Consider the following 26623-nt stretch of genomic DNA (forward strand, 5'->3'; position numbering starts at 1 on the left):
GTAAGCTCACAAGAAACAAAGAAGAGTGTAGAACGAAAGGGATTGCATATCATTAGTCCTACGGAGTTTGAGCACACACTTGTTAGTGACTCAATTATGTTCGCTTTGGTAGTCAAGAAGGTTTCATCTAACTCCACAACAGAGGGCCCTGCTGAAATTCAGTCGTTCCTTCGAGATTTTCAGGATGTCTTCCCGGAGGACCTACCTGATCATCTACCTCCTCTATGGGACATTCAACATGCCATAGATTTTATCCCAAGGGCATCCCTTCTGAATTTGCCTCATTATAGGATGAATCCTACAGAGCACACTGAACTCCAGAAGCAAGTAGATGACCCCCTTCACAAAGGATTCGTTCGTGAGAGTTTAAGCCCGTGTGCTATCCTCACCCTATTGATGCCTAAAAAGGATGGCTCTTGGAGAATGTGTGTGAATAGTCGTGTTATCAATAGGATCACGGTGAAGTATCATTTTCCTATTCCTAGACTTGAAGATATGCTAGATATGATAGTTGGTGCTACAATCTTTTCAAAGATTGATCTGAAAAGTGGATAACATCAGATTAGAATCCGTCTCGGTGATGAGTGAAAGACCGCCTTTAAAACAAAAGATGGTCTTTATGAATGACTGGTCATGCCTTTTGGGCTAAGCAATACGCCGAGTACCTTTATGCGGGTAATGACACAAACTCTTCGACCTTTCATGGGTAAGTTTCTTGTTGTCTACTTTGATGATATTCTCATCTATAGTAAGATTAAGGAGTAACACCGTGACCATCTCACACAAGTTTGTTCTACCCTATGTGCAAATAATTTGTATGCTAAAGTCAAGAAGTGCTCTTTCTTCACCGATACAGTTGGTTTCCTAGGTTTCATTGTCCCTTCGACGGGGGTATCTGCTGATCCTGCCAAGATTCAGGCAATTCTTGACTAGCCTGAACCTAAGACTATTCATGACGTTAGGAGCTTTCACGGTTTAGCTACATTTTACTGTCACTTTATCAAGGGGTTTAGCACCATTATAGCGCGTATTACGGAGTGCATGAAGAAATGGGAGTTTTATTGGGCACAAGAGGCGGCTAAGGCCTTTAAGTTGGTCAAAAAACGAATGTCTTCCAAAATTTTCCAAAGTCTTTAAGGTCGAGTGTGATGCTTTCGGGGTAGATATAGACGGAGTCTTGAGTCAGGATCGTCACCATGTTGCCTACTTCAATGAGAAGTTAAATGAGGCCAAACAACGGTACTCAACTTATGATAAAGAATTGTAAGCGGTTGTCCAGGCTTTGCGTTATTAGCGCCTCTATTTGTTGCCTCAGGAGTTTGTTCTTTATTTAGACCACGAGACCCTCTGTTACCTCAACTCCCAGAAAAGATTGAGCTCTAGGCATGGTCATTGGATTGAATATTTGCAAGCCTACTCGTTTGTCTTAAAACAAAGAAGGGCGTGGAGAACCAAGCAACTGATGCTTTAAGTCGTCGTGTCTCCCTTTTGTCGATCATGAGCTTCAAGGTATTCAGTTTTGAAAGGCTTGAGGAGGATTATGAGACGTGTCCTGATTTTAAGGATATCTTTCTTGATTTGCAAGGTGGACAGTCAGATATCACAGATGGCTTTCGACTTGAGGAGGTTTACCTTTTTAGAGCCAATAAATTGTGCATCCCTCGAACCTCAGTGCGGGATTTCATAGTGTGGGAAGTTCATGTGGGAGGTTTAGCCGGTCACTTTGGATGTGATAAGACCATAGAGGAGATTGAACGCCAATTCTATTGGCCAAGTTTGAAGAAAGATATGGCTAAAATTGTTGGTACATGTAGCACTTGTCAATTGGCCAAACAGAAGAGGCAAAACACAGGCCTATACACTTCTATTTCCGTCCCTAATTGTCCTTGACAAGATGTTAGTATGGATTTTATGTTAGGAGTTCCACGCACCCCAAAGAAACATGATTCTATTTTTGTGGTTGTCGATCGTTTTTCGAAAATGGCTCACTTTATTCCCTATAGCAAGACCTCAGATACGTCCAAAGTTGTCATGTTGTTCTTTAATGAGATTGTCAAATTGTATGGGTTTCCTAAGACCATTGTGTCTGATAGGAATGTTCGTTTCACTAGCCATTTTTGGAGAATTTTGTGGCAAAAGATGGGTACCAAATTGAAATTTTCTATAGCCTGCCAGCCTCAGACTGACGGTTAAATTGAAGTAGTTAATCGTAGTTTTGGTAATTTGTTACTATGTCTGGTCCGGAAAAATCTTCGAAATTGAGATTTGATCCTTCCTATAGCTCAAATTACGTGTAACAGTTCCATAAATCGTTCATTAGTCCATTTAAAGTTGTTCATAGGTATATGCCTAGGAAGTCGTTAGATCTCATTCCTATGTCTCCACAAGATAGAGTGTCAGTCGAAGCATTTGCACAACATTTTCGTGATTTGCATATTGAGATTAATAAACAATTTGAAGCCAGTAATGCAAAATATAAACTCCAAGCTGATTTGCATAAACGACGTGTTGAGTTTAACAATGGGGATTATGTTATGGTCCGCATTAGGCTAGAGCGGCATCTACATGGACCCTTCTCCAAATTGCAAGCTCGTAGTGCTGGTCCTTTTAAAATTTTAAAGCAAGTTGGTCTAAATGCATATGTTGTTGACATTCCACCACACCTTGGTTACCACTCTACTTTCAATGTTGAGGACCTAGTAGCTTATAAAAGTCTTTTCATTCCCTTATATGATCCTCTATTACTTCCTTCTGTGGACCTTGATCTTAATTCTTTGGCCACTTCTAACCCATTACTACCTCTTACAACATACAAAGATAAAATTAATGCTATTTTAGATGAAGAAACTGTGTTAACTAATGATGGAGAGGTTCAGCGCTTCCTTGTTCGTTGGGTTGAGCGACCAGATTCTGACTGTACATGGATCTCCAGTAGACACTACAGCAATTGGATTCAGATTTGTTGGAGTTTTATCGGAGTCAGCAGGATCTTTCTTAGCCCAGATTGCCTCCCCTCCACTCAGGGGGAGTTGGTGAGGACACCAGATTCAGACCTCCACTGACACATTTATATAGACCCCGGAAGAAGCTTGTCCAACCACTTAACTTATGGTTGGGATATTGACTACAACCTATATTGATATATCCACTTAAAAGGTTCGAGTTTTCTCCCACCTCGAGAGAGTTGATGAGGACATCCAATTTATTTATTTTAGTGACATCCAATTTATTTATTTCAGTTTAGTTGGACTGTTATTTTGTTTATTTTAGTTGAATTATTTTTATAGACTTGTGTAATGGGCTTGACCCTTTCTCTTTAGTTTTTTTTTTTTTTTTTTTTTTTTTTTTTTTTTTTATTTTTTTTTTTTTTTTTTTTTTTGTTATTTAAATCTTTTTCGTCATGTAATGGACAGTTGATGATTGAATAAAGATTTTTGGTGGCTTGTGGCGAAATTCCCCCTCTTCCTCCTCCTTCTTCTTCCCCTATTTTCTTCTTCTTCCATCCCTTCCCCTGATTTCTTCTTCTTGATTCATTGATTTTCTATTTCTTTATTAATTTTTCTATTGGTGTTGCATCAGAACAGCTATTGAAAGAATAGTTAACAATTCTAAAGTTTGTTTTGAGACTTCGAATTGGGGTCTCAATTTGATGCGGAGCGGAATGCAATAACTTTTCCCTTCATTGTTGATGATTCACTGGTCTCATTCCCATCAGAGACATTAGCCCCCATCTTTCTTCTTTATTTGGCTTGTGCAGAGGCTTGGTGGAGATGCTTTAATACTTTTAATATTGCAATTTTAGTTTTAAAATTTCTTGAATAGCCTGTTTGTAGAATATGTTCTTATTTGGGACCCTTCATTAGGTCTACTATTTGATGAGCTCTCATCTTGAGTCTTTGTACTTGCCTGAATCCCCTGCTTGCAAGGGGTACTAACATTAAAATATGGGTTGATTACAATATCTCTTGCCTTAATGTTCAGAACTATATAATTCATCTTACCAAACAAAAAAAATGATCAGCATTTCTAGTAATGGTCCCAGGTCTCCACCGCCAAAGATAAAGCTTACTTTTGGACAGATTGCTGCATCATATTCTTATGGCATGAAAATAGGTTAGTCTTACGGCGCACTTCCATGCTCATTAGAGGCATAAAAGTATGAGCGTGGCTTGCTTGGTAAGGTGTATTGTATTATATTAGATTGTACTGAGGAAGAAAAATGTTATATTGTTTGTTCATGTCTAATACAGTATATTCCATCTAAGCCAACACAATCAAGAACGAGGGGGCTAGATATTTCAGTTTGGGACAAATTCTGTTCTGCAATACAATAAATTTACATTCTGAATGCCAACTTTATTCCCAGTCAAAATACCAATGGAAAGCACTTATAAAACTTGACACAGGATGTTTATTTATTCAAGTGCACTCCCTATGAGCTGGAGCCTTAATTTGAGTTCCACCAAAAAATTGCAAAGTTTAATCTGAATTGAAACTTCTGTTGGAGTCAAATATGTAGCCTTGAATGATAGAGCTCAAAAAAGGAAGAGCAATGTTAGTCTTCTTATTGTGCTCGTTCGAATCCGCGAAGGTGACTGTGTGGATTCGATTTTTTTAATTTGTCCCGACATGATTTTTTTAGAAGTTTAAGTAATCAAAATGATCGTCTATGTGATAGTGAGATTTTTGCTACATTATGATCTCCATCTATCATTATTCAAGGAAGAATTTAGACTAAAAAGATCATAGGATGCAAGTTCTTGGTTCAAGTTATATGGTGTACAAGTTATTTATGGATCCATTTACGTTACCAATATATTCCCGAATTCCCTTCTTACTAGTTGGGTGTAGGAATCTTGAGGCGAATTTGAACAAGATTTCAGAAAAAATTCACAATTTTTATTTTTATTTTTTAGGTCCATGTCTTCAATTGTTTACTGAAATTTAAAATGTCGAATTTTGGCCACTAAATTTTGAAAAATGATGTACGTTACTCACTAGCATAACTATTTAACTTTGAAAAATATCGAGTTTATAGTGAGTAATATACAATATTGTTCAAAGTTCAGGGAGTAATGTGCAACTTTTTTTTATAATCATTGTAAATTCTAGTCTATTTATTATGTTATAAAGTTTGTAATTTTTCAAATGGTAACTTACAAACTGTATCGGTAGTGTGTAATCACATTGCATAATACCAACGCTTTTTAATTTGCTAATTATTAAATTTACATGGTTTGTAATTTTTTTTCTTACATTCACGAGCTATGAAATAACAAATACATAATGCAATAAAATATAACATTATGCACAAATAATCATTTTGTGATATATTATCATATACAATCCATCCACGTTACAAATCAACATTATATTGATAAACTTGAGGGAAAAAAATAGTGTAATAAATCAAAGGATATTGATGGAAACTAAAATCACTGGTAAGTGCCAAAAACCAAAACATCAAGCTTTGCTTGAAGCTGTTGCGTCAAGGGTTCGAATCCTGAAATATGGATTTGGCTCTTGGGTAAGTGCAAGTGTACAAGCAGTCTTCTACCCTGTACCTTTGGAGGCATAACCTGCGATTTACCTCCCTCACGATACTCCAGGGCAGGGGCGGTGGGGGATGCTTAAGGTTGGGGTTCAACCTTTTTTTAAGTTAGTCAATCCAACGGTCATGATATTATCTGAACGTGATCAAGTATTAACTTCTCTCACGAACATTGTTATTCCCAGGCCAATTGCTGTAAAATATTAACTATTCAATTACATAAAACAATTTCACTTATTAAAAAGATTGCAATATTAAACGTTGTATGCCTAAGGGCATGTTTAGAACAAATTTACATCCTTCATCCAAACAAATTATGAGCTTGTTTATTTGTTTGGAGTGATTTTGAGAATTAATTTTTTGACCGTTAGGAGAAAAGCGGGGTCCACCTGTGAGAGAAGAAGTCAAATATGACGGTTGGAATAGTGAAATAACGATCAAAAAATCAATTTTTTAAGAAGAAAAATCACTCCCAAACAGGCTCTAGAAGAAGATAAGGGGGAAAAATATAATGTAACCTTACATAACAAATTATAACGCAGATAACAAATTTACTTTACCCATTTATTAGAAGTTTCTTGATAGTTCTATCTTTAAAAAATGTGAATTAAGACAACTTGACAAGAAGTCATTGGTACACATTTCTTGCTCTTTAGAAGTTGAGTACAACCTAAAAGAGGCTTTAAAGGTTTAATTATGTTAATTTGACAGAAAATGACCCTTTCCACTATGTGAAGAAACTGTCAATTTAACTCTTTTAATGGAAAGATTTACCAAATTATGGTCTAAGTTGGTCAATTCCTAATTATGTTGGCCATAAATAGGAATTTGAAGTAAAAACGAACATAAGCATGTCCCCTTGAAATCTCAAGTTTGGTATGGTGATATGTTCAAAAAGGTTTTGCTGATAAACAAGGAATTGCTTCATTGATTTCAAAATTTTTGTTATATGTTGTCAATTGGTTTAAGCAACTCGAATTCGAATCTTTGTGTCCAATTCATGTATTAAGTTGACTTAAGTCAAGTTTAAACTCCCTTTTAATTAATTGGTTATAGCTCTAGTCAATGCATATGAATGAAGTTCTTTGACTTCATTACTAGCGAATAGCTGAACAGGCATTTCGAGTTCAAGTATGATAATAAGCGAGTCAATAATCTAACGAATATGTACAAAATCAGGGTCATATGATTTAGAATATGTGCGTCTCTAATGCAGCAATATTGTTATTAAATTAACTAGATCGAAAAATGGCAAATTAACATACCCAATACTACCTACCATTGACACGATAGCTTAATTGGTTTAGAAGAAAATTGAATTAAGAAAATTCTCTATGCTTTCTTGCATCATCTCATATATATAATGGTCAAATCTTGATTCAACATTGAGCTTGCTTGATTATTTTTTCATTGTATTGTGATAAAATAAAATATAATTCCTTATGCATAACAATCTGGTGTATTAAACTTTACAATAAAAAAGTGATGCAAATGTTAGCCCTTTAGCCAAAAAATTTGGGATAAGTATTGATGGGTATCTTAAATAATATATTCTAGGGCTGTAGGAGTTATGTTTTAATTTAATTCAAAGTAGTGAATTTTGAGTTAGGTAAGATAGTACATGTGGTCTTCAATATCTTCGCCATATTATAAGTTCTTCCAACTTCGTTTTTTATTTTATTTTTATTTTTATTTTTATTTTTATTTTATTTTTGGTGGAGTCGTTTCTAACTTTTGAAACTGTAGCGAGTTTGTCTTCAATCAATTCTCATGTTAAAGTGTTAATTTTTAATGAGATCAAAAGACTATTGTAGTTATTTTTGGAAAGGGTTAATAGCACAAAACGTCCCTACGTTTAACACTTATTATACAAAATTTCTCTATATTTCTTTTTTTTTTTTTTTTTTTACATTTTTGCCATTATTAAACATTTCATCGTAGAAAATGTTATTTTCATCATTTTTAATGTAAAATGATCAAAATACCCTCATATTTAAATAAAACCAAAAAAAATAAAAGAAAAATAGAATTACTCTTAAATGTTCTAAAAAGTATAAGTGAGTCCACATAATTATTAAAATGCCTAATAGCACAAAACGTCCTTATATTTGGTCTGTAGTGTGCAAAATGTCCCTACATTTCAAAATGATGAAAATGACATTTTCCGCAATGAAACATAGAAATATGGATGAAAATGAAAAAATAATTGAAATGTAGGGACATTTTTCGCAAGAAGTGTCAAATGTATGGATGTTTTATGTTATTAGGCCTTATTAAATTATTAAAAATAACAAAAAACTCGCCCGCTCTCTCTCTCCCCCCCTCCCCACCCCCCCTCCCCAATTCTCATCTAAATGGGACTGCCGCCTTACAAGTGAAAAAGCTCTGACCAACCATCGCCCAAACTGCTGAACTTCCATAAAGTTGAACCATTTGTTGATGTTTTAAGACTATGAAGAGAGGTACCCTGGTGAATATTGTCGATTGGTGTGTTGGCAATGGCATGGATCTCTCCGAAATAGTTGGTGCCACCGAAGTTTGGGCGATGGTCTCAATTTTAATAAGGCTTAATAGCACAAAACGTCCCTATATTTGACATTCTTGCGGAAAACGTTCCTACATTTCAATTTTTTTGTATTTTCATCCCTATTTCTACGTTTCATTGCGAAAAAACGTCATTTTCACCATTTTGAAACGTATGGACATTTTGCACACTGCTAGCCAAATGTAAAGAGTTTTGTGCTATTAAGCTTTTAATAATTATTTGGACTCGCTTGCACTTTTTAAAACATTTAGGAGTAAAATTGTAATTTATTCTTTTTTTTTTATTTAAATAGGAAGGTATTTTGATTATTTTACTTTAAAAATGGTGAAAATAACATTTTCTGCAATGAAACGTTAAAATGAGGGCGAAAATGCAAAAAAAATGAAACATACAGACATTTTTCGCAAAAATTATCAAATGAATGGACGTTTTGTGCTATTAACCCTATTCCGAAATCTAAAAAGAAAATAGATGGAAAACTGGGCACAAACATGTATTGCAGTGACAGTATTGTTAGTCTATATTTAGGTATATAGTTGAAGTGGAATATACCGATTAACATACCTCTACAAAATGGTGGCTTCATTTGAGCAAATTAATCCTAAAATCTGTGTGCTCAATTGCTCATTTAAGTTTAATTAATTGGATGAAGCTTCTCCTTTCAGGTTAATGAGCCTTGATATCACATTGAGACGAGCTACGTCTTTAAAGCAATCTTGTTTAGATGACTTATAATCTTAAATTTTATTTGTTGTATAGTATTTTCAAATTTATCCAATGTGAATTTTTATCCTTAGCGGTATTTTCCATTCAATTTATAATTTCATACCGGTTTTGCTCCAAGTCAGGTAGTTCAATCAGCACAAATAATACACCAATCTTCGTGGAGAATGATGGTTTTTGTCCATATATAGTTTTATTGAAGTAAAATTATAAATGAAGTTAGCTGAAAGCAGAATGAAAGTACATCAATCAATTGAAGTTGAACACAGGAAAATATGTTTTACCTAATTAACACATAATCTGTATATTGACGTACATAATACGTTCATAAGATTGAAACAAAACGATCATTTTAAGTTAATTTAAATATTGTAAACGTGGCATAATAGTTGTCAAATTTATAAGAATAAGCATGTTCTCAGTTGATTAATCCTCAATAGAAAAGTATAAATTCACTAAATTACAACTAACGACATCATTTTTTATAATAATCCATTTCTTTAAACTTAATTTAAGTAATTAACAACTTTAATTATTGTTGTCAAAATCATCTTTTGTCGTGCATATTGTTATCTTAGTGATATATTAAATAAATAAATAAAGTTAATAACAATTAGGGTCTGTTTGATTGCGAATATGAAATTTAGGTGGAAAGAAAATGAATTCCAGGGAATTGAATTACCTAGAAATTGTTTTCATGGAAATTGTAAATTATTGTGTTTGATTGTATAAACTTTTCACGTGGAAAATGTTGAAGTAAAAGTATTTTTTGATGTTCGTTTGATTTTGTTTTACGTGGAAATTGTCAATTTCAGGGATATCCTCTTTTACAATTATTCCTAAAATTTGTTCCCATTGCCAACAATTAAAAAAAATAAAAAAAAAAGCAAAAAAAATAAAAATAAAAAAAGGTGGAAAACCAAAAACTACCTATCCCCTAGGAAAAAAAAGGTGGAAAATCATGCTTTAAGGTGTTGTACCTAGAAATTCATGGAAAATCAATTCCCTGGAAAATTTTGTCAATCAAACAGGCCAAAAGTGGAAGTTGGAATTCGAATTCCAAGTTCCATGAAAAATTTCGTGCAATCAAACGGGGCCTTATTATAGCCGTTACAATTTCAATATTAATCGACACTTACCGTAATTCCATTGACATGAAATAAATACTAAAATAATCAAATAAATCTGAATAAGATCTATTTAAATTGTTTTAAAAGAAATATATTAGTGGATCCAATTAATCTAATATTAAGATTCGCATTAAATAATAAGAATACTAATCGGTACCTATATCAACGCAATAACTTGTATACACGTAGAATAATTTTTTATCCTCTATCATTGTCATTGAAAGGGATTATTAATGTTAATTAATTGTTTATATGGATTACTAATCATGTGATAATACATTACACAAATAAAAAGACTGAATTTAATTAAGTAGGAATTTGTTGATATGTTAGATATATAATATGGCCAAACAACCCTATAAAAATTTAAATTTAAAAAAAAAAAAAATTGTGTTTTCCATCATTTCACATATGGGTTTATCAATATATCTTGAGCCTTCGACTAATAAATGTTTCATTATTATTGCTCGGTTGGCCCCTATTCATAATAAGTCATAATTTTTTATGCATACATTTTGTAGAATTTACAAATATTATCCACTATTCCAAATTAACAGAGATAATATGAAGTTTCAGTTGAACTAGCCAGAGAGGTCTAGCCTTATTTGAGAAATGCAACTTCGTGTGAGTTCATAGCTTTTGTGATGACTCGTTTCATTTTTTATAAATGAAGAAATTCACTTATCAAGAATTATTTAACCGATATACGAGAAAATGAAGAATGAAATGAATCATCTCTCTAGTTTGAGGCTAGCGTATAAAGTGAAAAGCAAAATATACAACCAACGAAATTTGATACCGTCGAAAAGGAAAAGTAGTTGATTTAATCCTGTATAAGAATATTTAGTTATTGTTACTTATTTATAAGATTTACACACATTTCAGATTCTACAATTAATTTTTTTCACTATCTAATGGAAAAAAGCTTATTTCTAGAACTTCCAATATATTCCCATACCATGCTCCTTTCAATAAGATTACTATAATAAAATGGTCCACAATCTAATCTATGATTCCTTAATAAAGTTAATTAAGTTGCCCTTTATGACTGAACATTTTCTTTTGTTAAATTATTCATTTTTGTGTTAGGTGAATGAAAAGTTACTTTTAATTTAAACCATATGTTTCATTCCACTAGTTAGGCAGTCAAACGAATCGAGAACGTTTATAAAACGTTAGTGAAGATGAAATATGCTAAGAATATTGGTTAAGAAATTTGAAAAACCCATAAAAAAAAAAAAAAAGTTGTTTTTTTTTAAATTTTTTTTAAAAAAAATTCAAAAAAAAAAAATTTAAAAAACCCAAAAAAAAAAAAAAAAAAAAAAAGTTGTCTTATTTTGAATTTTTATTAAAAAAAAAAAAAGATAAGTATATTTTGAAGTTCATGATAAGGTGCGTCACGCATAGAAGGATGTTTCTTTTATCATTTGGTTAAGGGAATATGTTCCGGAGGAGATAGGGCTCATCCTTTATATGATGATTATTTAAAATCCATTAGATAGCTTTGAGTTACTACTTGAAACCAACGTGATGAGAATAAATGAGTCCGGCAAAATGTATTCCAACATTCCTCCTACCAAGATGCCCTAGTTAAGTAGATTAGAATTTCTTGAAAATTCTTTCACATTAATGCAACTATTTCTTGTTCACAGTCTAATGATCTAGATAGGGTAGCGGTAGCCACAAAAAGAGAATAAATCTTTGACTCCACACATCCTTTTTCATCTATTGTATTTGATCAAATTCATTTTGTAAATTATGGCACTGCAGTGCATGTCTAAACATACATGCTTGTAAAATACGAAATAGCCGAACGTATGTAGCAGTGTAAGATTGAACATTTCACACCCACAAAAAGTGAAAATGGCATGTCATATTTATTTGTTAAGTGGGTTGTATACGCCAAATTCTTCATGAATTGACATACTCCTTGCATTAGTCCAAATAAGTTCTTGATTCAATCATTATCATCTACACCCTTATATAAAAGAAGCTTAAATTCTTTGTTTGTATTGGAACAAAATGATTATGAATGCTTCAACATCTCCAATACCAAGTTGTAATCTTATTTTCTGATCATGTATTTCTACAATCCTTTTTTTATTCCACAAAAAGTAGGACATTATCACGATCTCCAACTATCATTCAAATGATCGATAAATATTTCCATGTCAATCCAAGCTCGATCATTCAATTCAAGTTTTCTTTGAGCGTCTATAATAGTTTCTCTATTGCATGAGTAAAATCGTGATTTTTATGGACTCAACCCTTGATTATGCTCAAGTTTAATGAAATTAATCTTGCAATTCCCATCTTTGAATATAGAAGAATTAACCCTAGCTTGACACTCCATTTTAGTCAGCGAATTATGATTAAGGTGATTTTGTTTTCTTCGAGTCAAGAAAAAGATAAGAAAACAAATTTTGATATTACCAATCAATGGTGACGTTTTTTTTTTTTAACTCCAAATGCCTTCTTGTTTCTCAAATTATTTATAGACAAAAGGTCATCAAATGATACAAAATGCACACCAAGTTTAGGTGCTTGCATTATCTCTTCATGAACCAAGATGTTGTGTACCTCTTGTTCATATACATATCCCTTCATTACTTATATCCTACATATTGTTTTTTCTATAAGCGTCTCGATCACTTTATGACATGTTAAAATACAAACATAAGAAAGTGCAAATGTTAATTACTAACTTAATACCACAACAAAACAAAAATATATCTTGAGAGCATCTTCGAAGTTAGCACGAATGTTGTCAAAACTCAAAATTCCGAACCTGTTGAGGAAATAAGAACAGAACCGGCTCAATAGAGTTTATATGAACAAAAACGCCGAGCACAAATCGAAGACGATGGAGCATACTTTGGTTGTTTGCATTTAAGAGCATATTTGGTTGGGTTTTAAATTTTTAATTACTTTTTAGGTTACTTATTTGATCGAATATAATTTTTAAAATTATTAATTTTAACTTAATTTTCTAAAACACAAGTCTTGACCTATTTTCTTGGAATGTAAATTTTAAATGCAAGCCAACCAAACAAGCTAGGTTGGTAACAAGGGTTTTTCATACAATTTTTATCCATCCTTTGATAAAGATCGCGAGAGCATGGTAACGATAAGAAAAGGATACATACTATCAATTCAATAACTTACTTATTTTTAATACTAACCACGAAAATATATTATCTATTATCCGTTTATTCACCTATAAGCATACTTACTATTTGACACAATTTATATTAATTTGTGCAACCTCTTCATAATATATTTTTATATATTAACATCCTTCTATGTAACTATATATAATTTAATTATTATGTATTCCAATAGGAATTAAAAAAAAACTAAAAATTGAATAAAGTAAGAATATGTACAGTTTGATTCGATCCAATTTTGTTAAGAATCATACTCGACTTACATACACTAATAAAAATTTCAGGTGTATTGATAGAACTAAACCAATCCATTCTAATCCGGTTCGACCTGATTCTAGGGGTTCAGTCCAACTCCAATAATTTTGAAGAAAAATCTCACCCGTAGAATAAATTATAAAGCCCCGAGTTTGCCTTCTATTTAGGTATAATCTCAAATTAGTACTTTTCATAGTTTGTGTGGACACAATTTATTTATTTCATGCAAAAAGGTTCATCATTCTGTCACCACTCGTATCACATGTTAGCATCTTATGAGCTTAACTCTGACAAGCCAATTTGTAATTGACCTCTTGCCATAGAGACCAAGGCAACATTTATTAATAATGTATTTATGTAGAAAATTTAAAAATAATTATTCTTTTATGGAAAAGTATTATAATCCACAATCTATATATACTACTTGAATATGATTACTAGGAATATAAATGCTAAAAAGAATATATAGCAACTCCATGAAGTTATTTTCTATTCTTTTTAAAACTTCAACTGCGGGTTTTATAAAGCAGTTTAACCTTCCTTAGCGGCCTGATCTTTCTTTTTGGACCTATGAGTTTTTCGACCCGATCCAGAGAGCAACTCCAGGAAGTTATTCCTTTGATATTCGTGAATAATAGGAGCATAATTTGTTATAAAATAAATTAATTCATAAAACAAATTAAAAATAATTGGTGAAATTGTTAATTTGTCGGACTTAAATACCCTTACATTAGCCAATAGTAAGTGATCATGTGTTACATATTGTGACATGTGTGGCCTACGTACTTTTAACAATCGGTTAGTGAGCCCCATAAGCTTTCACAACTAACAAGGGTATTTTAGGGAATTCAATCACACCATCTAAAGTTTTGTTTGACTCCTTTTATCTAAAAAATTCGTACTGAAAGTTGTTCCAAATCAGCCTCGGATTCTATTTAGCCTTTGTTTTGTCTCATTTTAAAACAAAAATCTTTAATTCTCAACCATACATTCACATAATAAAATATTTTGTACGTAAATTCAATTTTTTTTATACTTTTTAATTACACGTTCTCTCAAAAATCACTATTCAAAATATTATTTTTTTTCAAAATAATGCTGGCTTAATGTTTATCGCCGGAGCTCTCGTCCACCTTCCATTAATCAGAATAAGAGTTGAATAAAAACTGTGTTTAGTTTGATGACGAATTTAAAAGCAGGCTCATGTTCAAGGATTGTTGGTGTTTTAAACACCTATTACAATCTTCCACAACCATGTAGATTGAGTGCAAGATGGTAGCGATCATTTCTACTGCTTCACATGCTAAGGCAAAGAATGGCGCCAATCCAATAGTAAGGCACCAGGCTCACAAGAGTCGAGGACTGGGCGAGGGGAGTGAATAAAATTAAAAGTTTAGATTCAAAGTTCACACAGATGTCTCTTAAACTTTTATTGATATTAAGCTCATGTTTGATTCTCATTATTTTCTCATTAAAATGAAAAATATGATCGTTGTCCGTCAAATCAAGCCACCAAATTTAAATTTCTATCTCTTGTGTAGGGTCCGTAACGGCTATATTTTTCATTCTCATTATTCCAAAAACGAGAAACAAACGCGGGCTAAATTTACAACTATGAGAGTCACAAGAAGTGCTTATCGATTCACTCTTCGATGCTCCACTTAAGAAACCATGATTTGAACCTTGAAAAGTGTTCCAATTAAATGAGTAAAAAAGATATCAATCTCTTTCAAGACTAAATTTTTAATTATAGATATCTTTAGATATAGGTTTGTGTGCGTGTAGGTTGGATATGTATTATTTACATGTGTTGGATTCAATGTAGCAAAACCTATTGGAACATCTTACATGCCCCTTCAATTCATATGTTTGTCTTTGTCAGAAAACAATGACAATCCACTACGAACGTGGCACAATTTGAAGGACTGCAAAAAGTTTTAATGTTGCTACCACCAAAGTATTTATGTGGATGAACAAAACCAATTAATTTTAATTCGAACAATTTAAGCAAAATGTCCCTTTAAGTGGAAGAGTGGAATGACGTGTCAAGGATTTTACCAAAAATAGGAAATGCTAAAAGATTAGGAGAATCGGGATCGAGGTTTCAAGAATTAGTTTTTGGCTTTATTAAAGCGAATCTTAAGCAAATAAGGGTGTGTTCTCTTCGTTGTTTTCGGACCGTTTTCGATTTTTCAAAACGGTGAAAACACGTTCTCTTTCCCGTTTTCGAAAACGAAAAAAAAAATTGTGAAGAAAACACAAAACGACATTTTTGTCGTTTTGAGTGTTTTCAGTACAAAAATTGAAAACACGGGAAGTGGTTCCATTTGAGAAATAGTTTTTCAAAATGGCAAAAAGAACGCATTTTCAACAATTTCAAAACAGACACTCAAAACACAAAATTCAAAATGAATTCAAAACTCAAAATTATAAAACTGAAATACAAAGAGAACAGCCCCTAAATTTTTTTGAAATTTTATCTTGTGATTAACAAAATATAGTCTGAATAAGAAAATATAATTTATGTTTCACAAGTGAATTTTATACTATTTTATTTATTGACGAAATATCAATGTTTAGAATGTAAAAATTATGTAACAATAGTAGAACATTATTTTTGTTCTCTGAATTTTGAATGGACAGTCAAAAGAAGAAGAAGAAAATAAATAAATGAAGACTAAAATAAAGCGATTTACGCAATTGTAAACTCCTTACTGCAGATTCAGCCATATCACTTATGGCAATGGAACAATTGGACATATCTTTTAAGATATGGAGTAACACTTATTCCAAGAGATAATATAGTTATACCAACCTTGTTGGTGAAACCGGTTGCAAATCTCCTTGAGGTCAATAAGTTAGTCAAAACAAGGGTTTGATTATACTCTTCATTTGATTGAAATAACAAACTTTGAAAGCTCAAAAAATTCAAACTCGAATTACATGAGAATCAAATAATAATTTGGACATAATCTAGGAGAGAAGAAGTGTGTAGAATTTGTATTAATCGAGTACGTATTTGGATCTGCCTATTTTAGAATTAGTGTATGTTCTGAATTGTAACATCTTTTGGAATGAATAATCTACAGTGCCTTTTGTGGTGCGGCCAAAAGTTACCATAGCACTTGTCTAAACAATTTCAAATTTCTTATAGATGGATCATCTTTCAAGAGTTTATACTTATCGAATTAGAATTTTTAGTGCACTATTCAACTGACTCAAATAACAACTTTTAAAGCTCGAAAATTCAAACTCTAATTATTCTCATTTGATTGAAATAACAACACCTAAAAATTAAATTGCTAGAAAAACTTGAAAAATAATTTGGATAGAATTCAGGGGAGAGAAGCATATATAAATTAATTATTTCTAAATTAGTTTGGAATGATGGAAATTGATTTTGGACATACCTATTTATTGAATTATTTGTATTTATTCTAAATTATGACATCTTTTGAAAAGGATCCTTTATAGACCCCTGTGCACGGGTGCAGATTGAGATCACGAGACCACACACAAAGGGTGGCTCCTATATGGCTAGCCGAAGATAGCATTGAGCCATCGTGGCTAGCCTAAGATTTACGTAAGGGAGTTACACAATTACCAATTTAGGAAAATCCAACACTTCATAAGCTAGTTCACATTTTTTGTTTACATTTTAACGTGGGATTCATTCCCATTTATTTTGAGACATTAAAAACATAATTTAAAACAACATATACTCTTTGATCACATTAAAAGAAACATATGCACTTTGTAGACTCTTTTTTCTTCTTCTTCCTCTTTTTTTTATTTTTTTTATTTTTTTGGGTGATATCTTACATTGTTTTCAGAGATGGAATATGGACCATGTCGTTATATTCCAAGAATAGAAATACTATATGACCCATTTTCTTGCTTCTTTTGCTTTTTTTTTTTTTTCGAATAATTCTATTAGTACACCTAAAGGTGTACCGAATTGTTTACCTCCTCTCACATGCACGCGGGACTTGCGTGAATAATTAAAAAAGAGAGAGAGAGAGAGAGAGAAGCCGAAATGTGGTCTACACCTCTTATTGTGAGTAGTCAATAAAAGATTAGATAAAAAATTTGGTAAATGTGGCATGGTCCATTGGTCCTTTTTTCCCTAGCATATCATCACTAGATCGATCTGTAGTCATTTCTTTATTTCATCGTACATTTCAATAATTTAGTTGAACAAAAGTTGCTATTTGATATTAAGATAATTCCAACGATTGTGAGGATTATGCTTTTCTACGTAAACACTTTGGAGACTTATTCCAATTCACACTAGTTTTCATTTAGCCAACTTATGATATCATTGTAATCTCCTTATACCAAGGATTAATTATCACCTAATTTAACGTCACTAATTAAAAAAGAGACCTACATAAAAGTCCCTCAAAATTAATCTATTATTAAATCATTCAATAATCTCATTGAATTACATTTAGTTTCAACAACTATGGACTATGGTCGTAGGTTTGGTAGTTGCTTTTTTCAAGAAGATGCTAAGGCATTAACCATGCATAATGGTCTCCTTTGCTGTTTAGAATGGCTTCACTATTAATAAAAGGTTGTTATTTGGTGCTAAAAGAAATTCAACAACTATGAAGATTATGCTTTTCAATATAGACTTTTGGAGACTTAATCCAATTCACACAAATCTTCATTTAGACAACATTCACATAAAGATTAATTACCACGTGATTAACGTCGTTAATTAGAAACGAGACCTCTGTAAAAACTTCCTCAAGATTGGCTAAAAATTCATTATTAAAACCACTTAATAACCCTATTTAACTCCATTTAAATTGACTTCAGTATTAATAAGAAAGCTGATAGGTTGTGAGACAGGTCAAGGCCTCACAACTCAGTATCTTTGCTTCAACAATCCATATTTTTTTTGATATCTTAGCATTGCTTTTGGAGACTAGATGTGACCCATGTCATTACAGTCCTAGAAATAGGAATATTGTGGTACATTGTCATGTTTATTATGCTATTCTTTTTCAGTATGTCATCACTGGTTGATTTATAGTTCTCTCTTTAATTCGTCATGTGCTGTGGCATTTTAGTTGAATAAGAATTTTCTATTTGGTGACCAAAAAATTAAAAAAAATTAAAAATAAAAAAACAAATACAACTACTATGTGAATTATGCTTTTCAAGACACACTTCGGAGATTCACACAAGTTTTCGTTTAGCCAATTTCTTATATGGACCATGCTACTTGTACATTGTCTTTTCATCATCTTTGGCATTGTTCCACGTGGCAGCATATGATTAGATAGTTCTTGATTTCAACACACATTCCCGCCAAATACATTTTGAATTTGTAAAGAATGTCAAACTTCATGTAATCTATGGAATGTACAAAAAGCATTATTGTTCTTATATCTCCACACTGCAAAGATGAATTACCACCTAATTGATATCATTAATGTTATATGGAGCCCACCTAAAAAGTCCATCTAAATTGGCTGAATATTTATTATTAAATCATTTAATAATCTCTTTTATTTTCAGCATATATGGTCGTAGATTTGATATCCGCTTTTTACCAAACGATGCCAAGGCATTAACCTTGCTCAATGCGCTCTCCTTTGCTATTTAGAATGACTTCAATATTAACGAGAGGAATGTGATGTGTAGTGAGTAGTTCGTTGCTACACGACTCTCAACAATTTTGCTTCGACTACCCATATTTTTTTGTGATATCTTAGTAAAGCTTTCAAAGATAGGACGTGGCTCATGCCATTGCATTCTTAGAAATATGAATATGTGACCTATTGTATCATCTCTTATGTTATTTTTCCTTAGTATGTCATAACTGGTTAATTCGCTAATTGTAGACAAAAAATTCCAAAAATTTTGTGTAGTATACACTTTGGAGACTTATTCTAATGCACATAAATCCCTGTCCAAAAGGGCGTGCCACCATTCAAAATCTTGGACTCGTGATTGGTAGTTGAATTCGGTCACATAGGTCATCATTATGTCTAAGTCGCAACTGCGGCAACAGGCAATGATTACCTCATGTTATGTAGTCGTTACTATCTTGTGATTAATAAAAATAAGGTGGTGTTGTCACAACTATCACTTGTCATTCTGAAAGTAGTTGATGGTTAGGTGAGAATAGTTAGTAATTGTGAATCATTGCATTTCTTTCAATTACGACGGTCATTGTTTAAACTGGTCTTTTTAGAGTCTAAAGGTCCGACTTGTCAATAGTGTAAGAATGGTAGGCCATCCTTTTTTTATAGAGATGCAGGATCGGACACCAAGAACCCGATTTGTTAACTTTCCTGATTGCACATAAAAAAATTTCTTAAACAACGTTCCAATTATTTTACATAATTCTCAATTTTATTTTTGGTATCTTGTTCTTAAAATGTTATGTTCCAACAATTAGAGATGATGGAAACTCTCCAATTCCTTAAACCAGTGTCACAAGTGCCTCTACCCCATGGATTCCTTTGTGATAAATCAAATATTAATTTAAAGGATCCTATTGCAACGCGTGTGACTGAGAATGAAAGAATCAATTCGTTTTCTTCATTCACACTAATTGCATATTTGCATACCTACCTATAATCATCAGGAAAATAAGTAAAAACATTCAACCTTTTTTATTTTTTATTATTTTTATTTTTATAATGTTGCCAATTAGTAATATGACCGATGATAAACACACAATAAATGGGATCATCAATCGTGGGGGCATCAAGAATTTTGCTGCTCAAACAGGAGCCTTTCGAAGACCCGTCACAGCCCCCCAGTTTGTGTAGCATGCTCCGAGCATCAATGTCTTTACATTTATTATCTAGGTTTTGGTCAAACATTACCCAAAGTTATTGTAATATCTTTTCTTTTTAGTAGTATTTGTTGCCCCCCTACACCCCCCCCCCCCGAAACCCAAGGTGTGTATTTAATATTTATACATCTTTCAGACCAAACCTATGCCAATAAAAACCTCCTCTTTCTTCTTTTTTTTCTTGGTGCTGAGTGCCCAACAAACAATGCCCTAATTCAAAAATAAAAATCCAACAAAAAAAACAGAAAAAGTATAAAACTTTCTAGCTTTTTTTGTACCCTTTTTTTCTCCACCTATTTAAATGATCCACCGTTGATCAGTTCTTGATTCCTGATCTCAATTTATAAGAGAAAAAAATGGTGGGTTCCTCTTTTCTTCCTTTTCTGTCTCATTTTCTCATTTTTCTATGTAAGTTTTCTTAACATTCTTGTACCCTGTTTGGGGTTTCTTCTTTTTTTTTTTTCCTTGTTGCAGGAAGTGGAAAATCAGTTGAGCGCATGGGATGGCTATGTAGATTGGAAGAACAAGCCTGCAGTAAGAGGCAAACATGGTGGCATGCTGGCTGCCTCCTTTGTTTTGGGTAAAAACTGAAAGAACCTTGATCAATGATCGCCCACCCCACAGGTGATATATATGCATATACTGATATAATGTGAAAAAGGGCACCATGAAGTGATGGAGGATTTTGTATGACCTCACTCAATAACCTAGTTTAATCATAGACTTTTCTTAGGAAAATCTTCTTTATTTTGTCATATTTATTCACCAATAAATGCTGTACAGGCCAGTGTATTTGGACACTGTCACAAGAATCTTGTTTTAACTTTTAACCGTTCAACCACTTTGCACCGCTAAAAATGTTTATTACAAATCACGAGTGTTAACATGTTTAATACAGTGAATTAGATCTTGCTTAATAACATTAAAAAGGAAAAAAGAAGCTAAATTCTTGTTCTTAGCCAATTTTTGAATCTTATCTGTGATTTTCTTGTGAATATTAATTTTGTGCAGTGGTGGAGGTGTTGGAGAATTTAGCATATTTGGCAAATGCCAGCAACTTGGTGCTATACCTAAAGGAGTTCATGCATTTTCCCCCCACAGATTCTGCAAATTCTGTCACAAATTTTATGGGCACAGCCTTTCTTCTTGCACTCCTTGGTGGCTTTTTGTCTGATGCTTTATTCACAACTTATCACATCTATCTGATCAGTGCAGTAATTGAATTCCTGGTAAAATCCCTATGTCTTGAAACAATCTTTGGATTATTTTGACTTTTAGAACAAATTTCGGGTTGGATAGCATTGTCGAGCCTTATCTGAATACTGCATATCAAATATGCCAATGGTTTTTGATAGAATTGTTTCAAGTTTTAGTCAGCTGAAGCAACTGCTTGAAAGCTTGAATCAAAAGTTAGAAAATGTGAATAATTTAGCAAGTAGTGATGCTTTTTCACACTTTTATGATGCATAGTCCCTCTTTCTTGGAAGAAAGTGACCCATGAACTACTTGCACCTATAGAACATTTTGTATTAATAACTAGATATTTCAATGTATATAAACCTTGACTAGTCCATAAGAAAGGGTTAAACGAGAATGTTACGTGCAAAATACTTAAAAAGGGAAGACAATATAAGGGTCAATGAGAACATTACGTATAGAATACTTGTATATCCTTAGTAAAAGACGTCGTAAAAATCATTAAATTTGGAGAGTTATTAATTATTAGAAGAATTTTCCAATGGTCAAGATTGTTGAGATCACACCACCGGCCTACTTGCTAGTTTTGCGCGTAGATTACAAATATAAGATACACAAGAATCGGTTGGTTGTTATCTTTATTTTGTTTATTATGTTTTTCAATTTCACAAGTCAAACATATAGTTTAATGGGCAAAATACTTTCCCCCTTCTAATGGCCAATAAGAAATCTTGTTGTGACATCGTCAACAAACCAACATTTAATATTATGTCTCGTCTTATAACGATCATATTTATTGGTTCAATATCACGTATATAAATACGTAAATTTCTCTAGATATTATTTTTGATGTCGCGATTAATATATTGAAATTGAAAATCGCCATCTAGAGATGACATATTTTAGTAAAGACTTGACTATTAAGCTTTTTGTTGTTTTTTTTAATGGACCCATAATTTTGCGTGGGATGTTAGTACAAATGCAAACTTCATTTTCAATATCCATTTATTTTTGCTTTTGTGTTTTGCATTAATATTTTGTCTCATTCTACGTTACCGATAAGAACTCAAGTTTCAACCAATAGGGTGTCACCACTGGTTGCAACATTTTGCATTGCCTTTGTACCCTGCAATATTAAAAACCCTTTTTAAATGCACATAAATTTAGTTTTCATTTGAAAATAATTCGATTAAATATATTATTAAATTGGTTGAGATGCTGTTTTTTGGTATAAAGAGGGGAAAAAAATTTAAAGTTTATTCACTACATTGTTCACTATTGTGTACTAAACTTGCTCGAAGAATTTTGATTATGGAACAGGGACTGGTTTTACTGACGGTGCAAGCACACTCGGGCTCCTTAAAGCCACCAAAATGTAACCCAGCCACCGCCAATTTGCCATGCCAACAAGTTCATGGTGCAAAGGCTGCAATGCTTTTCTTAGGTCTCTATTTAGTGGCTCTAGGCGTTGGAGGCATTAAGGGGTCGTTAGCGGCCCACGGGGCCGAGCAGTTCGACGAGAACACCCCTCACGGAAGAAAGCAAAGATCAACTTTCTTCAATTATTTTGTGTTCTGCCTCTCTTTTGGCGCTCTTTTTGCTGTGACATTGGTGGTGTGGATTGAAGACAACAAGGGATGGGAATGGGGGTTTGGAATTTCCACACTGACAATATTGTTGTCAATTCCAATCTTTTTAGCAGGCTCAAAATTTTACAGGAACAAAATACCTAATGGGAGCCCACTTACAGTAATATTTAAGGTACGTCTATTACAAAAGAGAAACAAATGTTTGTCTATTGTCTGTCATGTCCAGTCGAGTATAATTTGCTTCATTGAACAGGTTCTGGTTGGTGCCATGTTAAATAGTTGCATGGCAAGAAGTCCAAGCAATGCAATTGCAAATATGGCCACAAGCCCTTCCCCGACTCCACCCTCTAAAGAAGTGACTACAGAAAATCATGACAAAGTTGTAGAAACATTTGAATCCCCATCTCAAAGTCTCAAGTTCCTCAACAGAGCAGTCATATACAAGCCAACTTTCGATGCATTAAAATGCTCAGTACAGCAAGTCGAAGAAGTCAAGATTGTAATCAAAATTCTACCCGTCTTCGTTTGCACTGTCATGCTCAATTGCTGTCTTGCTCAACTCTCCACATTCTCCGTAGAACAAGCTGCTACCATGAATACGAAACTGGGATCACTAAAAGTCCCTCCAGCTTCGCTTCCAGTTTTCCCTGTAGTCTTCATCATGATCCTGGCACCAGTATATGATCATTTAATAGTTCCATTCGCACGAAGAGTAACAAAAAGTGAGACTGGCATTACACACTTACAGCGCATTGGAATAGGTCTGGTTCTCTCCATACTAGCCATGGCAGTGGCAGCCATGGTTGAAATTAAGCGCAAGAGAGTAGCTGCTAACTCGGGTTTACTCGACTCCACCCAACCATTGCCCATTACGTTTTTCTGGATCGCACTTCAGTACTTGTTTCTTGGATCAGCTGATCTCTTCACCCTAGCCGGCTTACTGGAATTTTTCTTCACGGAGGCACCAGTTAGCATGAGATCTTTGGCCACTTCTCTTTCTTGGGCATCGTTGGCCATGGGATACTACCTTAGCACTGTAATTGTGTCGATAGTGAACAGTGCAACAGGTGACTCCAAGCACAAGCCATGGCTTTCTGATAGAAACTTAAATCACCATCACCTGGAGAGATTCTACTGGCTAATGTGCGTCCTCAGCACGTTGAATTTCTTGCACTATCTCTTCTGGGCTAAAATATACAAGTATGGATCCAACAAGCGAAATTGGGCTGTGGAAATGACTAAATGAAACTGCCAAATGATGTCTCTTGATCGGGGATTCATTTCATGTTCAGGAAATCCTTGCGACTGTAAATATGTTCCATGATTTGCTGTCCAGCAAGAGGGACTAGATCAGACTACAATAAAACAGGCCAGCACAGTTTAAGTTTTTGCTTTGTAACATCATTTTGTCATCTAATCAAGACAGTTATCAAATGATCTTATTGTTGTTATAGTCGAGGTTGAACACCGCCATGTACATGAATCTCTCGATTGTTTATAAATTGAGGACTTTATTTTCTGTTCTCCTGCTGCATGTTTCAGAACATGATTTTATTAATAGTAGCACACCTTGCTCATCTGACCAACTGTGCTGCTGTTTGGTCACCTTTTAGATAAAAGTTCCCCTTGGCCATAGATCTTTCCACCTGTGAGCATCTCGAGCAAGACAACGCCAAGGCTATAGACATCATTCTTTGATGTAAGATGTCCTGTAACAGATAAGGATAGAATTCAATCAGAATAAAAAAGAGACATCGTAAAAAACCTCGAACAATTATTCAGAGGCATCTAACATACCCCACTGTAACAAACATCATATGAAGGGCTATTGGTGCAAGAAAGCATCCTTCCTAAATCCCAGAAATTACACTTGAAACATTTTGATCAAGTTTGAACATTCTTATCCATAAATTTGCATACATATTTTCTGTGGAGATGGGAAAACACCTAGCCTCCTAAGCATCACTAGAAGGGTATAGAATGATATGAAGGCAAGATATGCCATAAACAAGCAATAAGTTTGAGATAAGTGTAATGAACCCATCCGTAGCAGCCTTCGCAACGCCTTGTGAGTAGAGACAAACGGGCAACATTACAACATAAAATGTTCCATGGCAGGTGACTGGGGCATAGAAAAATTTCATCACATCTGTCCTTACCTTAGTTCATGGTACCTTAATAAAAAAAATACACATTTAAATAGGCCAAATTCCTGTCTTAATATTGAAGTTAACCACAGAAGTCGTACTTGTACATAAGATTCAGTTGTGGAGTTGATGCAGTAATTCCAACGGAGCAAATGAGTGATGCTGAGCAGGGAGGACTTTCGGCTATGGTTGTATAAGATTCAGAATGGAAAACGTCAGCTCAGCTGAGGCTGTAGTATAATCTCAGATGAAATGATTTCCTATTACTAAAGCCATTAAATTTCAGTTGAACTTTTCCTTTGTTCTATAGGTTTCTCTAGTTATCTTAGGACTCTGTTCTCTTATTCCAGTTTTTGAATCCCTGTCCTTCTGATAGGAACATTACTTAGCATTTAAAGAAGAATAAAAAACTCGTCTGTCGTGACATATTCTGGGGCAGCATAACCATAGGCTCCCTCGCGTGGGTAGAAAAATGAGTTTTTCCTTCATCTGGAGCATCTTTAGAAAGTCTAAAATCAGAAAATTTGACATTATATTCCTGGAAAAATCAGTTATCAAGGGAAAATGCATTTTACATGAATGTGGTTAACCAACAAGCGCAGGGAACTTACAGAATATAAATATTGCAATATTTCACAGGTCTTTTTGCCTCTTCATGAAGAAAAGCAAGACCCTTTGCAGCACCAAGAGCAATTTTATCCTGGTAACCATATAGGAGGCAAAGACCCTAAAAATTATAATATTAAACAGGTGGAACTTTGATATATTATAGGAAAATATACAAGTTCTCTAGCACAGAAAATGTGAAACTGTGATACTAAGATATTAGTTCATACTGTCTTTTTGAAAGAAAAAGAAATTTGCTAGAAATCATAGGCCCGGGATTTCCTGGGGGGGAGACAGACCCCCTGCCTATGGAAAATGCTGAAGTTCCGGGTTCCATTCTAGGGGCAGAGGCTTTGCCACCTCTGCCCCCGATTTTGATGGTGGGCTCCCTAAGTGTAGAAGATCAACGGCCGACCTCGGCCTTGGATTGGAGCTTGGGATTTAAACCCAAGCTCTGTAGCACGGTTGCCTGCCTATAGGGGGAACATGTGTCCCCCCGGGAAATCCCGAGCCTATGTGGCCCGGGACAAGAGGCTTTAGCCAACGAAAAATATCATTCATTTGTCTAACACAAAATGCTCCCAGCCTATGGAAAATGCTGAAGTCCCGGGTTCCATTCTAGGGGCAGAGGCTTTGCCACCTCTACAGCCTCTGCCCCGATTTTGATGATGGGCCCCCCAAGTGCAGAAAATCAACAACCGACCTCCGCCCTGGATTGGAGCCTGAGATTTAATCCCCAGGCTCTGTAGCACGGTTGCCCACCTATAGGGGGAACATGTGTCCCCCTGGGAAATCCCAGGCCTATATGGCCCGGGACAAGAGGCTTTAGCCAAAGAAAAATATCATTCATTTGTCCAACACAAAAAGCTCAGGTGAAGTGAAAATGGAATGGATTT

At 33.9% G+C, this 26623-nt stretch overlaps 1 protein-coding gene across 2 annotated transcripts; it reads left to right on the forward strand.

Moving 5' to 3' along the window:
• Window positions 1-20350: 20350 nt before the first annotated feature.
• Window positions 20351-24501, forward strand: LOC111403454 (protein NRT1/ PTR FAMILY 4.6-like). 2 transcript variants are annotated; one of them, XM_023031965.1, is made up of 5 exons: window positions 20351-20547; window positions 20663-20768; window positions 21200-21417; window positions 22706-23146; window positions 23228-24501. In XM_023031965.1, exons 1-5 carry the CDS (start codon window positions 20545-20547, stop codon window positions 24218-24220), a joined length of 1761 nt encoding a protein of 586 aa, XP_022887733.1. In that variant the 5' UTR covers window positions 20351-20544; the 3' UTR covers window positions 24221-24501. The 2 variants fall into 2 exon arrangements, with proteins under 2 accessions (XP_022887733.1, XP_022887735.1); XM_023031967.1 differs by lacking the exon at window positions 20351-20547 and having other exon boundaries at window positions 20682-20812.
• Window positions 24502-26623: the final 2122 nt, after the last annotated feature.

The sequence above is a fragment of the Olea europaea genome, chromosome 11 (genome assembly GCF_002742605.1).
Source record: "Olea europaea var. sylvestris chromosome 11, O_europaea_v1, whole genome shotgun sequence".
Lineage (NCBI taxonomy): Eukaryota > Viridiplantae > Streptophyta > Magnoliopsida > Lamiales > Oleaceae > Olea > Olea europaea.